At 41.2% G+C, this 16,331-nt stretch overlaps 1 protein-coding gene across 1 annotated transcript; it reads right to left on the bottom strand.

Moving 5' to 3' along the window:
* Nucleotides 1–219: 219 nt before the first annotated feature.
* LOC125881265 (synaptotagmin-5) lies at nt 220–15,972 on the bottom strand. The gene is made up of 5 exons (XM_049564357.1): nt 15,917–15,972; nt 12,807–13,810; nt 6,116–6,287; nt 2,245–2,411; nt 220–2,109 (listed from the first exon to the last, which is right to left on the bottom strand). Exons 1-5 carry the CDS (start codon nt 15,936–15,938, stop codon nt 1,960–1,962), a joined length of 1,515 nt encoding a protein of 504 aa, XP_049420314.1. The 5' UTR covers nt 15,939–15,972; the 3' UTR covers nt 220–1,959.
* Between the last annotated feature and the right edge of the window lie 359 nt (nt 15,973–16,331).

The following is a 16,331-nucleotide window of genomic DNA, read 5'->3' as shown; positions in this document are numbered from 1 at the left end:
AAAATCACAATGCAATACATTATCTTTTAAATTGAACATTTTTCCTCTTTATTGTGTTCCTCAGATATGTTAGTGTGACGTAGCAGTATAGCTTTTAGCAGGATGAAAACTCTCTATGCTGACATATTCCCAACCCTTTATGATGCATAAAATGACCACATTTACACAATTCTTTTCACAAACATACATTTATTCATTGTTTGTCTCCTGGGTTTGATGTTCCAGCAATAGAATAGGCATATTTCAAAGAAATACATTGAAAAAAAAAAAAAACGCAATAAAATCCACATCTTTGGCAAAATTCCTTTATATATCAATTAAAGGAATTCTGAAGCTGTTCCCTTTTAAAAGTAAAGGCATTCATATACAGGTAAGACAATACATGCCACCAGCAGGCATCAACATGGTCAATATAGTATAAATACAAACACAACTAAACCTTTCTAGAAACCCCCAAAAAATTATGTTAGTATTAACACATAATAGATTTTTCTGTCACTGTTTTATGTGACGAAATGTTGAGATGTTAAGAATTGTTATGTTAAAACCCCTTTTGCTTTGTTAGTGTTGGTTTCTCAAATACTGAAATGAGTGTGTTATTAACACATTTTTCTTACATCTTTAGTCTGGACACTGTGGCGTTACCCCTTGAGCTGCAGTCGTTTTTAATGCTGACAATAGGCCAGACAAATGTTAGTTTAACCCCTAAAATGAAGGTGTAATATTAATGTGTCTTGTGGCTGAAAATAGGACTGACAGTGCTCCTTTTATTCATACTGAATAATATTATTTTAATATTTTCCAATTTAATTTTCCAACTTGAGAATGATGGATGGTTTAATTCATTGTTGGTTTTTGACTGCCTTATATTTGCTGTGCAAGTCTGTCTAAAATTGGCCACATATATTTCAGTTTCTATTTTACAATGTTCCAGTGACTGCAGAGAAAGTTGTCAGTCCATGCTGAAGTCATCATGCAATTATGTTTAGGGTTATTCTTCACTGAGGCTTCTCTTGTAATGTGAGGAATCATAAGACAAAAATTGACACACTGCTGCAGGTTGTGTTTAATAATAAAATCCAATAGCAAAGGAGCAACAGTGTATGCGAAGTGTATGACAGTCAGTCATGTTATTTGGTAATGCTGCTGCTTGGTCACAATCATCTGTTTTGCATTATTGTTGAATAAAGTTGTAGCTATTATAGAACTGTTAAAACCATCTAAGTATATATCCAGAACTGAGCTGTGGTATCTGTGAACCCACATGTTATTGTAGCTTCCTATGTATGAAAAGAGACCAAAATTTACCAGTCCTAAAAAACAACAACAACAACAAAAAAAAAACTATAACTCAGCAGACATGTCACTGGTACATGTTCCTAAGGTGTTTACAGTACTGTACGTGGACAAATACTGGCATAGTAACACACCACAGCAAACCACAAGCAGAGTGGTAACATACCGAATATGCTCCGTAACTTTCCACACTAACATTTGTAGCCTCTGGGCACAATACAAACACCACCACAACATCAGCACAGGTTGCATACAACCAATATGATACAGTTATACAGATATAAGAAGTCACAGTGGAAATAATCACAAAGGCAATGTCGGGATGCAGAATACTGTTGATATGGAGAAAGCTGCTGCACATCCCTCCTCCACGCAGTGATCAATGTCTCTCCTTCTGAAGCTCTGTAGATACTCATGGACCATCTGGATATTTGATTTGTCTCTCCCTAAAACAGCATGAACACTGAAACTTATTTGATTCATGAACATATGTTGTTAAAGTCATCAAAGCTACCAATATCTGCAACAGAATAAAAATAAGACCATAAAGAAATACTTCAAAGTGTGTGAAACCCAGTTGCATGTTATTCCCACCTAACGTCACCTCTATGCGTTTCTCTCACTGGGTGGCGGAGGGACAGTCCCACAGTTTGTCAATCAGTCCTACAGCAAATCTGATTGGATGGTGTGCCAGCGAGCCGTCTCTATTTGCCCCCGACTGCACATTTCCTTCCAGTGTCCCTGTCCCGCCTCTGAGACGTTGTTGCCAATCAACACCCGACCCAGAATACTGCTCTTGGTGTAGAGGCGGCCCTAAAGATACAAAGAGATAACTGAATTACAAACTGTGAAGACATTTAGTTACCAATATCTCAGCATATTACATAAAACTGAATGTCGCTGCTGTAATGTAATGTATATACGGGAGTTTGCCAAATAACCTCCTACCTGCATGACAATAAACTCCAGCACCAGTGGTAGCTGAGTGATGTCACCAGAGGGCACGTCAAACAGGAAGGGAGCATTCCAGACTGGATTTGGACCGCTGGCCCCTTTGGTCTCCTTGGTACCTATTATTTTCCCATCCTGACACAGGTTGATGACAACATAGTGGTCTGTGGGTAAAAATTACAGCCATTAATGATTTGTTTTATGTAATTCATATTTTCACACTGTACAGACTGCATCACAATGTTTGTTTTCAATAACTGTCAGATGGAAAATCCCTGCATCAGTCAAAAAGACCTGACAGTATCAGGAGTTGGGAAAATCTGTCAGCCTGGTGGCATTTTGTAACAAGTAAGCTTTCTGTCTCATTTCATTTCAAGTAATCAAATTAACAACTTTATGGGCATTGTGTTAGCTAACAGGCTACTTGACTTTACCGTTGAGTGAACATGTTCTCATCCCAAGTCGTAGAGTTGGGATGAGAACATGTTGCACACACAGTGGCGCTACACATCCAAATATGATGTGCTAGGTACCCTCCTGTGTTAGTTTTGGATGTTGAGGGACAGCGTGTCAACAGTTTGTTCCATGTATGGTGTCTTTTCACAAATAAACTTTGTTTTTCACAGGAAATACACAGTTTTTGGTCACTAAAAGCATTCAATCTTTTTCAAAATTAATTTAGAACATAGGTAAGCCTTCATTTTTAGGTTTACCTAAGGTAAGGCAACTAAAGTATGTGGTTAGGTACAGAAAAAAAACATCATGCTTTGGCATAAAATATCTACTGTTGTTACTAACATAATGTAACATCATGTGACATTTGTCACTAGCGTAGCATGCTACACATACTACTGCACTACATTATTTAAATTATTTGACTGACTTTTGGTTTCACATAGGACATGAACAGAAGGCTTCTTGGTGGAAGTCTTAAGTTTGTTTGACCCATCCACCTCCCCTCCCATCCTTATGTGGACTTTCTCACTCTTTATACTACAGTAGCTGCTTACAGCATCAGAAACTGCCACCGCTAAGCGTGCATCTGTGCATTGTTGTCTGCCACTGAGGTCCAATGACCAAGGGTTGATATTTGAGAAGTTGGGAGTGAGACCGAGCTGGTCCAGCATTGAAGCTGGCGAACGAACAAGCTTTCCATTAAAACTAACATTACCAACAGATGAAACAGAGGCACTGTGAATTTATAGTTAATGTCTGTGGTTTAAATGTGTTATGCTATGTTCACACTACGAGCAACTTAGTTACAAAATGGCCAGGAATGGCGAGGTACATTGTCACTGAGTCTCCTATGAGGTGTAAACTGGGTCAGTAAGGGAGTTTAGCTGATGATGCTAACAGGCTGAAGCTCTGTTTACAAATCATCCGCAGTATGTTCGGGCATTTTTTACAAAGCTATAGCACCACAACCACATCAATACATTTGGGACAAATCCCTTAATTAGGCCCAAAACGTCTGTTTAAAGTGAGACATTGTGCAGTCGCCTTATGCTAATACTGCAGTGTTATTTTTCACCACTGTTTAATTATATATCTTTATTGCTACAACTATGGCTTTGCCAATTCCTGTTTCTCTGCAATTCAAACCAGTTGTCAGTTGTCTGCCCAGAAGTGACTGTTGTTGTCAGCATAATGTCACAGTGATTTGACCTATTCAGTTGAACTGGTTCTGTTCTACAAGGGTGCTGGTGTAAAAAAAATAGAGAAATAAATAAATGCATTGCAGTCTTGTGTGTTGTGTGATTTTAACTCCCCATGAAACGATCTACATATGCTGATCTGTAATCTGATAACCCTCTGTGGCACCCTCCCCACTGTCACTGTTCCAAATCTGCATCATCACTTGCAAAATATAATTTCCCTTGTAAATCCACTCTAGCATGCTAATTGGATTTACTAAAATTAAGAAGCAATATGTCACTGTCAGACAAGAATCGTGCATCTGCAGGGCATGTATTCAGACAGATTTCAGAAAAAATTTGATCCTGAAACTCGCAAAGAACACATAACTGACCACCAGCCTCGAACTGTTTCCTTAAATGCGAGAAACCAAAACATTAAAAGTTGTTTTCCTTTCATACAATGCCCTTTTTCCTCCTCACCAGCATCATCAAAGCAGAGCTTTAAATCACATGCAGTGAGATATGATACAGACAGGAGGGGAAATGACACCAGGCTGATCGGTTCCTAATCTGATTATACTACAAGCCAATTGGGGATCCGGTCTGTCTGACTGTGGCTGAGGCAATAGAGAAGAACGCAGACAGAGGCTATAAAGCTCATGACGAGTGTACATGTCAGCCAGTTTGCTCATGTAAATTGCAGCATGCAGTGTGAGTATAGTGCCAATGTTTGCAAACTGCAGGCAGGTTTAAAGCTGTATGCAAATGTGTCAAAAGTGAACTGAGAAAAGGTTAAAAAATAATACATTTAAAATCAAAGAATTCAAAGTGTTTTACCACAAAATTTTGAGAAGTCAGGTCTTAAAGTGCCCAGTATTTCTATACTGTCAGTAGTTCACATGATGACTTGTGAGATTTGATTCTGGTATTTATCACTTGACTCTGAAGTTCCACTTAACTCCACACTGTTTTAGCCTCTTTCAGCTCTCTTTTTTGGTTTTGCAACATTACTGTTTTGGTTCAGTCTCACAGCTCTCACCATTTTCGTTTCCAACAGCAGCAGGAAATTGTTTTCGACAAAATAACTCCAATAAATCAACTACATGCTGCTCAGAATCAAACAGTTGAAGATAGTGAAGAATTTAGCACCTTGAGAGTCAAATATTTCTCTCAGGAGTTGGTGGGGAGCAAAACAGAGCTAAAGCAAAGCAAATAATGGACTTACGTTAATCATGTGTCTAAAAATACTAAATCAATGCTGCTGCTGCTGTTGCTGCTGCTGCTGCTGCTGCTGCATAACTGCTGGATGTGTAAACAGATGGCTGTTTGCTAACAAGTTTGTAAAATAAACTTAAAGGGGATAATATATTACTTTAGGTTGTCTGTTATCTCTAAGTGTCAGAAAAACTAGTGCAGGTTTTAGAGAGGAAAATTAGGATGAAGAATTTTAATTGTTTAACTTGATCTCATCCCAACTCGCCAGGCTTTTTCATTGTATATTGACACAGTTAGGTCAGCAGTTAGCTTTAGGCAACAAACTACCTAGGAAAAGATTGTGGCTGAGGTTAGTCACAGGAGTTGACTCAAATGACCAACAACAGGTGACCAATGACTGACATGACAAAACTTAACAATGACTTTTAGTTTCACACGGGACACAAACACTGGTCTTTGAGGTCAAAGTCCTGTGCTTGTTGGACTCCTCCACTTCCACTGCCGCCTGCCTAAGTGGACTTCCCCACTCTTTATACTAAATCTGTTGCTCTAACTGCTAATAATGACACAGATGGGCTAACAATAAAGTTGGTTGAAAGCCCATTGCATCTGACAAAGATGCTAAAGGGTGCATTTTGGCTCAGGATCTGATGCCATGGACTACTGCTTAAGCAGCATTATTTGACACCCTGGGATTTAGACAAGGCTACATTACAACAGGATATACAGTTTTACTTGACATCTGCAACGCAGTTAAAGGATCCCAAACCAATTTTTATTGTATCTTTAAGAGAGAGTCCTCACCAAGAAAATGACGGCATATCTACTTGTCCAACCTATTTTCACATGGTGTCTTGTAAAACAAATACAGACGTAGCATGGCATTGCTATCCTTCTCTAACTTTATCCAAGTAGTTGTAGTTGCCAAAACAGATGTGGCACAACTTGTGTTAGGAGCAGCAAACACTCTCATGGGGCATCATGTAAGGTAATGCTTTTACTTCTTCATTCTTTACCTGGAGCTCCTGGGATCCGTGTGAGCTTGGCCAGATTCTCAGCCTTTCGGACCATCACCTTTATGCGCTGGGCCAGCGTCTGGTATTGCAGCAGGATGAATAGCTGGCCCAAAGCCCGCGGCACACACATCGAGTTCTTCCTGTGACCCAGCGTTTCCTGAGAACTCACACTCTGAAAGTGGTAACGATAGATTTAAAAAAAAAATGTGAGAGATTTAGCAAGAGAGGGAAAATGTCTTCTTTCAGTTAGCAGATGTTCCCTTCATTCTTTGGGAACGAAATCAAGGAGAGACAGTAAAGGCTGGGAGCAGATTCAAGCTGTAGAACACTTAAAAGCCATGCTAAATATGCCTCCGTGGTTCTGTCAGTGAATGTGACGACCAAAGCACTGATGCTGTCAGAATCAGTGTTTCAGATCCCCATCATAGGGATTCACTTTGAATCACTGCCAGGCAATGACAGGAAACAGGTTAGGAGTTTTAATTTGAATCAGTTCTCCTTCATCAGAAAGATCTACCCAAAAGATAATCAGTTTTATTCATGAGCCATCGTGGATTGACCTGACCAAGGAGCTCAGCTGGCATGAATCTATATCACATTTTCAATCACTTAAAGCTAATCTGTAATATTGGTTATATCTAGCCGTCAGGGTTCAGCATTTTCTTTCCAATTATTTGTCCTGAAATAATACAGGCTCTCTGTGATAAAAGTAATAGCTGACGTGTAAGTATGATGGTAATTCCCATCAGATTTCATGCCAGATCTCATTAGCTTGCATTGTTTGGGGTGCGATGAGTCACCGTCTGCTGTCAGCTAGCCGAGTGTTAACCCGCCAGCAACTTTCTGAGGCCGGGCAGCAGAGTGTGAAGGCGATTTCATCCAACAAGTGAGTTTCGGTTCACTGCGTCTGTCTGTCACTAGCACTTTGCCTCAGAGACCATCACTCACACTTACACTGCCTTTTAGGAGGGGAGATGTTATTCTGCAACACACTTTGCCAAACAAACCTTGAAGCTATAGAAGGATTTATTTTCCAGGGAACTGAAGCTTTTCAACCTTTCATCAAACTTTCCAGCTGATACTGGATAATGGTAAAACTTCACATCTGTATACCAGAAATATGACACAGCAATGGTGTCACAATTCAGGATGACTATGTCTGACTGAGCATTATTGTTATTTTTTAACTTCATACCTTCTTTATGTCATTAACTATAAAAGGGGATTTACTGGCATCTAGAGATGAAGACTGCAGATTACAACCAGCTGAAACTTTGCAAGATTTCCTTCAGTGGTCATTGTTCAGGAGTTTTTTACTGGGAGCCATATTATCTGCATAGGTGTCTGTCTCTCCAAAACAAACAGACCTATTGATTAGAACCAGCAAAAACACCAAATAAAGCAGTTTCACGTTATAAATCAGTGTTTCTCCTACACTCTGATGCTCGTCAGAGATGGGCCCTAGCCCAGCACCTAATTGTCTGAGCTCAACATTTTTCTTTGATAATTTAAGATCCAAAAGTTCAGTTGTTTTTTTTTTGGAGCAGGAGCCAAATTATCCTCAGAGGTCTCTTCCTCTTTAAAGCAACCAGACCCAGTGATTTAAACCGGTAAAGACACTAAATAAAGCTGTTTCACGTTGTAAACTGTGTTTTTGATACACTGCTTGTCAGGTGGCCGACGCAACAGCACAGATGGCCCTATCTAGAGCCCATGTTTGGTTTGTCCATTGTGGGCTACTGTAGAAATGTAGTGGTGCACCAGGGTGATCTCTGTGGATGAGGGCCTGCTCCCTATGTAGATAAAAGGTAACAATGAACTGAATCTTTTTTTTTTTTTTTTTTAAATATACCGTGGGCACCTGCTTTCAGCCCACAAGCTGAGATAAGCCCATTAGATGCTGAAGACCAGCTCAGAATTGTGTGCAGCCAAAGTAAATGAGAGGCCCAGAATAAAAGGTAAACATCTAGTGGGGCAGAGACCCAGAACATTATCTCACATATAGCTCAGGAAACAAAAAAATAACATGCAAACATTTGGCAGGCAGGTTCTAGTGGAAAACCCACCGTGCTCTGTTGATTAAAAAAAATGTATGCACAAAATATGATGACAATATGGATTTACTACGTGTTGATCACTTATTCTCAGTTATGTCATCACTTTATGCATTCATAATATAATTCTTATTCATGACTGACAATAAGGAGCTGAGGTTAGAGGCTATTTGAAGAAAATTATGTTAGACTGTGATAAATAAAAAAATTCAGAGCCTGCCATTCTCTGAAAATCAATCAATCAATCAATTTTATTTATAAAGCCCAATATCACAAATCACAATTTGCCTCACAGGGCTTTACAGCATACGACATCCCTCTGTCCTTAGGACCCTCACAGCGGATAAGGAAAAACTCCCCAAAAAAAACCCTTTAACGGGGAAAAAAAACGGTAGAAACCTCAGGAAGAGCAACTGAGGAGGGATCCCTCTTCCAGGACGGACAGACGTGCAATAGATGTCGTACAGAACAGATCAGCATAATAAATTAACAGTAATCCATATGACACAGAGAGAGAGAGAGAGAGAGAGAGAGAGAGAGAGAGAGAGAGATGCAGGTAATGACAGTAGCTTACAACAACATTAATGAAAGTAATAATATTATAGTTATAGTTCTGGTTACTGCAGTACAATATGTTGAAAGTATGTATTAATATCTGGCAGTATACATGTGTGACAATAATCATATGTGTATAATAACAGAAGAAGTATGACTAATGACTAATGATGGCAGCAGCAGCAGGAGGCATCTGGCGGGACCACGGCAGCAGCACAACCACACACGTCACGCTGTCCAGGCACCGCTGTGATATGAGTTAATCTGAGAGACAGTGGAGCACAAAGGCTCCGGAGAAGAAGCCGAGTTAGTGACAACCAGAATGGCCGGGTTAGCTAGATGCAGTAATAGGATACGAGAGAGAGAGAGAGAGAGAAGGAGAGAAGGTGCCCGGTGTATTATAGAGGGGTCCTCCGACAGACTAGGCCTAAGTCAGCCTAACTAGGGGCTGGTACAGGGCAAGCCTGAGCCAGTCCTAACTATAAGCTTTATCAAAGAGGAAAGTCTTAAGTCTAGTCTTAAATGTGGAGACGGTGTCTGCCTCCCGGACCGTAACAGGAAGATGATTCCACAGGAGAGGAGCCTGATAGCTGAAGGCTCTGGCTCCTGATCTACTTTTGGAGACTTTAGGGACCACGAGTAACCCTGCGTTCTCAGAGCGCAGTGTTCTGGTGGGATAATATGGCACTATGAGCTCTCTAAGATATGACGGAGCTTGACCATTTAGAGCTTTATAAGTTAACAGTAGGATTTTAAATTCAATTCTGGATTTTACAGGGAGCCAGTGCAGAGAAGCTAAAACAGGAGAGATATGATCTCGTTTCTTAGTTCCTGTTAGTACACGTGCTGCTGCATTCTGAATTAGCTGGAGAGTTTTTAAGGACTTACTAGAGCTACCTGATAATAGAGAGTTACAGTAATCCAGCCTTGAGGTAACAAAAGCGTGGACCAATTTTTCTGCATCTTTTCGGGTCAGGATAGGCCTAATTTTCGCAATATTATGCAGATGAAAAAATGCAGTCCGTGAGGTTTGCTTTAAATGAGAATTAAAAGACAAATCTTGATCAAATATCACTCCGAGGTTTCTTACGGTAGTGCTAGAGGCCAGAACAATGCCATCTAGAGAAACTATGTCATCAGATAAAGAGTCTCTGAGTTGTTTGGGGCCAACTAAGAACTTAGTGCTGATCATCGTGACATTCAGTATTAGCTCCGCCATGACTAGGCTCCTTTCGTGATAAAATGCAAAGTCCTCAAATTGCTGCCACGTCATGCCCTATATTCCCATGAAATGTCAAAACAAGTGATGTAATGCAGATGAACAGTCATCAATACTCCGACCTGGTTCCATTACACTGATTACAAAGCCGAGTGTTTTACCATAAATCCAGGAAGTGCCTTTATTACAAGATGGAGTCACTGCTGCACATTCTCCTTATACACACCCACTCTTTAAAGAGTTAAAAGAGTTAGGGCAGCCCTGCTCTTTCATAGCAACCTCCCACTCCACATCCACACAGTTACACACACTCACACCTGGCAGCTGCCGTCATTGAGAAAGAAAAAGGTGATGGTGTGTGTGTGTGTGTGTGTGTGTGTGTGTGTGTGTGTGTAGGAGAGGATGAACCATACATGGACATGAAAAGAGGGACAGAGGTAAGTGCACCTGACTCTGATGTTCACATGTAAAATGGGAAAAATGATACCAACCTCTTTGGCAAAAAAATCACAGTGACTGACTGAGTAATGACACAACAGGACCCCCTCCCTTCAGAGCCAGTTATTGATGCCCTCTGGCAGTGTTTCAACAGAGCCGCAGAGGGCATGGCGTGGGCGCGCTGCCAATTTGCTGCACTCTGCTTGTTTGCTCTGCAGTCGCTAACAACGTCACCATGACTAACAACAGTGGAAAACTGGCTAATGGGAGAGCTGATTAGATGCTACATTCCTTCATGGATAAAACATGATATGTATTATTTATAGACCTGCGTGTGCAGTTTCCCTATCCGTTAAATCAACTGAAAATGCAGACTTTGTAAAAAAGATATTTTACATAGGGCATACACTACGATCAGAGAGAAGTGCAAACAGTCAATGCCCCAAAAAGTAGTTGCTGTGCAGTCCCCACCATCAACCCACAAACGCACACACACATGCACAAACACGGACACACATAAAAACCCAAAGTTCACCCTGCTTTAATCTGCATTGAAGATTGCAACACAACACCAAATCTTTGATCCACATGTTCTAGTTTATTTTGTCATTGTTTGCATGAGAGTTCAATTGCTATGGGTCTAAGGTCTGTGCAAAATCTTGACCGGATCTGACAGGAGCCAAAAGGACCTGAGAAAAAGCCTCATTACATCAGCAACAGCTACATCTTTAGCCAGCCTATCAAATTAGCCCTTTGACTTGGATGTCTTATCATATTAGAGTTTGCTTCAGTTCATTTAAAGCAATAGTTTGGGGAAAAAATGCTAATTCACTTTCTTGCTGAGAGTTAGAAGAGTCTCTCTGTTCAGTATGAGGCTATAGCCAGCAGCCAGTTAGCTTTGCTTAGCTGGAAAGTTGCAGCATGTAATCTGCCATAAAACCTCGAAATGTCTATTTCACACTTTTTTTTTTTTAAACCAACAAGTTTTATCGTGTTAATTAGTGATTTTTAGGGGTACTATTAGGGAAATTTTATTACATGTGGACAGAGCTGGGCTTGTAGTTTCCTCCTGTTTCTAATCTTTGTGCTAAGCTAAGCTAACTAGTTTATGGCTGTACAGCTTCATATTTGGTACAGATCTTCACATCTAACTCTGCAAAAAGGCAAGTAAATGTATTTCTGAAAATGCTGATCTGTAGCTACTTTTAAAGAGTGTGTGCACCTGAGACAGCTTATTTTTTCCCCTGAGTCAGCCAGCTCACTGTGCTCTTTGTATGCATGGCAGCTCTTAATTCAAGCTCTGACTACCAGTGAAGAGCCAGCCTGTATATAATTCATTTAATTAGTTATCTCAAACATGTTTTGGTTTGGTGCCACACAAACTTCTAACAAATTAAGCAGCTTATCAACATATCCTCATCATTACATTTACTGGACTCTTCAGACACTTTTACTCGGTTCTTGAGGCCTGTCTGGGCTCCAATTCAGTTGCTAAGAGCCAGGTCCTGTGCGGGTTGGGTTCAGAAGACCTCTTATCTGCAATCTGTAGCATGTAGACTAGTGTTTTCCACTGCACTTTTGTGTGTATTCTTTCTCTCTGCACCTTTGCTCTTGAATGCTGAAAGGAATTTTCAACCAGCTTTGTATCATAGCAATGTGGGTAGTAGGCCTAAGTGCAAATCTCCCTGCTCATCTCCCACCTATAATTAGCCAGGAGTTGCGAAGCACTGGCTCAAGAGCTGCTGCTTGAACTGCAGATTGAAGTTTGGCATTTTCATTTGCTCGCCACCAGGATCACAAAGAGTATAAGATCAAAAGAGAGCTACCAATCTCCCTTTCTCTCAAACTCAGACAAAGCTCTGATCAAACTGTAAAACTAGGCAGTGCTGAAAAAATAAAAAAACAAAGACTCTGTTACTGTATACTAGTTCTCATCTAAAATGTCTTCAGAAACAACAGGAAGTTGGTGGCATACTGTTTCCTGTATTGTGAAAACAGGTTGAAAAAGCTGAGATCAAAAAGTAAGACTAAGCAGTGGTGATGAAATCTGAACAAAGATTCTGTTACTGTGTTGCCTATTTTTTACCTAGTGTTTTCAAAAACAAATCTTGGCTTACCATTCAACTGTAATTTGAGATCATTTGTCACCATATTGTTTCCTGTGTCAAAGTGGACAAACTCACATTACATCACTCACCAGTGGGAGCATTTATTGGTTTGGTGCAGTGCAGTGCATTCTGGTAGTTGTAGGTTTTCTACCTCTTGAGCAAAAGTGAATGCCACAGCCCTTTTTCCTGTTTTCTTTATGTCTTTCTCAGCAATAGACAGTCCAGCTTTATGCAAAGACCATCTTTAGAGCTGTGAAATAGGCTACTTCTGTTAATGTAATGCCTGTGTCAAAGGAAATGATATAACCACTATATACCTTTTTTAGCTTGGTTTTCGTTGGGACGAGCTGCCTGGTGTAGGTGGTGGTGGTGTCAGGCTCCCAATCCATTTGTTCACAGGGCAGTTCCACCACACCCAGCGCAGCCTCTCTTAGGCCTGAGAAGTCCCTGCTGTAGACAGCAAGTCTCAAAGTGCAGGTGCGCAGATCTTCCAAAGAGCCCACCTGCAGCACAAAGCTCTGGCTGTGGAGGTCTGGGCTGAGGCTGCGGCGCCGGGAGGCTATCTGCTGAGGGGAGGGGCAGAGGGGAGGGAGGCTGACCCGGACAAACACCCCAGCGCGCCTTCGACTGGTCCCCGAGAGCCCCAGGATGTTGACCATCAGGGTGCCACAGGCAGAGGAGAAGAGCAAGGAGAAATGCAGTAGAGGAGCTGGCTTGGAGGAGACGGAGAGAGAGCTAGAGCCGTACTGTGACAGATAGGGTTCTCCTTGCTGGGTGGGAGCGCTGGATGCACCAGCAGTCAGTCGACTGCTCTCGCTGTAAAGAAAACTTTCACCGCTCACAGTGCTGCGCCGACCCATTGCCCGACGGGACCTGGACACCAGGTTCAGCTTAGTGAGGGAGGGCAGAGAGGCTCTGCTGTGACGTGCAGCTTTATTGGGTGTGCAGGGGACAGCTGGGGTGCTGAGGCGCCGCATCGGAACAGAAGACCCAGCAGACTGCACCAACTCTGCTGATCTGGTAGGGCTGTGGTCAAAGGGCAGAGCAGTGAGGTCATCCTCAGAGGGAGAGGAGCTGCTTTTAGAGGAAGGGAATTCCAACACATCCCCGTCCAGCTCCTCATACTGCTGCTTGACAGGTTGGGTACATGGAGATGGAGTCAATGTCACAGTCACCCTCTCGGCAGGATGAGGAGACAAAAAAACTGCCTCCTTGTCCTCTGATGAGACACTCTTCCTTCTGCGACAGCAAAGGACGCACCCGAGAACCAGACAGTAGCAGAACACAGCCAGGCCCACAGCCAGCAGGATCTGCAGGTGAACTAGACAGAAGACAAAGCGGCCACTGTTTAATATTGTTTTAATGGGATTAATGAGGAGTATTAGAGAGTCAGATGGAGTGAATCTGTGAGTTATCAGGAGGAAGAAAGCAACTGAGAGAAATAAATAGAGAGAAAACACGGAAAAGACAGAGACAAGATCTGACCACAGATCAAGTCAGTTTAGTCATTTGAGTGACCTGTCAATGAAGTAAAATATGAAAGAGAGACTTTCCATAAAGCTAAATTCATTACAAAAGATCTTTGGACATCTGACTCTAAGCATTATCTTGTTGTGTGTGCACTCTGCATCCTTAATGAGATGAAAGAGGAAATGTCTCAGGGTTGTAATCATAATTGTATAAATGGTATTGTCACAGCTTTGATTCACAGAAGAAGCAGCACACATGCACTGCGTTGGTGACAGTTTCAATGGTAATCAAATCGTGTGTGTTTTTCTTCATCACTGGAGCATCTTACACATTAAGCAGCAATGTGATTTTAAACTATTAAACTATTACGTTATTTTCCCACACACTGACAACATTACTGTACATATTTATTCTGCATATGTATGTTCAAGCATTACTATATATCACAGTAATATACCAGAATACTCAAATCACAGATCACATTATGGCTGGACCAATGCATCAAATGTAATGCATTACTTTACCCAGATTTCCCTGAAACTAATTCTGGGTACTGTCGTAAATAGGCTCCCTTTAAAAACATGAATTCTTGAATAGAATCTCAACATAAAGCTCTATGGGTTTGAGCACAATGTATATAAAATTATGACAGAGCTGCCCCACTGAGGTGGTTTAAACAGAGCCCTGATACTCATTTAACATCAGATAATGATGTATATTGGATGACTCATGCATCACACACTCTGGTGGATAATGGGGAAAACATGGCTGGAAAGCTGTGAGTCTCAGCCAGTGACCATCACAAGGTAAACAATCACCACTGAGAATAAAAAGCTGTTTTTTGTAAAAGGATTTATATAAAACCAATGACGTGATAGGGAGGAATGTCGTTTTCTTTTTTCAGAAATTAGATGTAAAATATGAGGATGTATTTAGTTTGGGCGCACAACATCGCTGATGGGAACAGATGAGTTTAATCAGGAGCTAAAAATCTCATCTGAATATCTGAGGAGTGTGTCCCAATAATAAGTGCCTTACATGGATTCTCTCATCACAACACACTTATCAGAGATGTAAGGCACACTGCATTGGGTGCATATACTTACAAAGATGTGATCACTATCAAAGCAATTGAGTGCTATCTGTCAGTGCAGATCCACTTCAGCCCCGCCTGTACAGCAGGCAGCTCCTCAGACTGACTCCATTAAGAGATGAAAAGTACAGGAGGGCTGGATGCAGCAGTGACGTTAGGAAATATAAGGTGAAGGGATCGCTCTAAAATATGACTCAGCCAGTGGACGTGATTGGAGTCCAAATGAGATGATGGGGAAACCTGAGCTGTGCCAATTCAGCATCTGTCTGTATTATGTTACAGTGGTGTGCATAGGCTGCTGTTGGCTTCACTCCATCATGCATATAGTAACAACATGCAGTAACTTTACAATGGCAGAAAGTGATTAGCCACAGCTTTGCAGCAGCTATTCTATCTGTCCACAAAACAGACTTTACAAATACACAATGACAAAGCAACCATTACAAGCATTTGAAGCTTATTCTAAACCATTTTATTTGCCCACAACCTCTTGGTCCTTATTCACACAAAGTTATCTACAGCAAACAGAATTAGGGACACCTTCCAATTTCTAGTTGCAGCCTCTGCACAATTTAACTCAAGCCTCAGTTGCTGGACTGCATAAAAACCCCTCTCCTTAAACTGTCTCCTCCCCTTCCGCTCTTCCTAATATCTCAGTACAGTTAAAAAAAAAAAGGCAGATTTTTTTTTTTAAAAAAGGCATATTTTTAATAAAATATGCGCCAGGTTCTCATATTTGTTTTTTCTCTCTGTCAGAAAAAATATGCAATGAAGCTACAAATTAAAACAAGCCCGCAACACAGAACTATAAGACTAAACAAAAGCAGTAAAAGTATAAAAAGAAGAGCAATTAAGGCTTCTTACCTCCCAGCGTGTACTGCGACATGTTCCCATACAGTTTGGTGTGTGTGTGTGTTGAGTCAGTGTGAGCGCTGTTTATGAGAGCGCTCCATCGCCAGTGCGCAGGGACCTGAAGCCTCCCAGCCAATAGCTCCACCGGGTGACTGAGCTTTTATTCCAGTCGCACTCACTCTGCGTTGGAGGCACAAAAGGTCCACTGCCTACCGCCGCTGCCGTCATTTTATCACATTAATTCGGCCTATAGGTCCTATAGTGTGTGGTTTAAGAGGGACACATTATAGAAGTTACAAAATTAGAAAGACCGAATAAGATAAATAGCCGGTCATTGTGACACAAATATATGTCTAAAAAATAGAATAAAACTTTATTTCTGTTGTGGCGCATCACCCAGCAGTTATGTAATATGCCTTTAATATCA

Source organism: Epinephelus fuscoguttatus, linkage group LG2, assembly GCF_011397635.1.
Source record: "Epinephelus fuscoguttatus linkage group LG2, E.fuscoguttatus.final_Chr_v1".
Classification (NCBI taxonomy): Eukaryota; Metazoa; Chordata; class Actinopteri; order Perciformes; family Serranidae; genus Epinephelus; species Epinephelus fuscoguttatus.
This window is presented reverse-complemented; position numbering and strand designations above follow the sequence as displayed.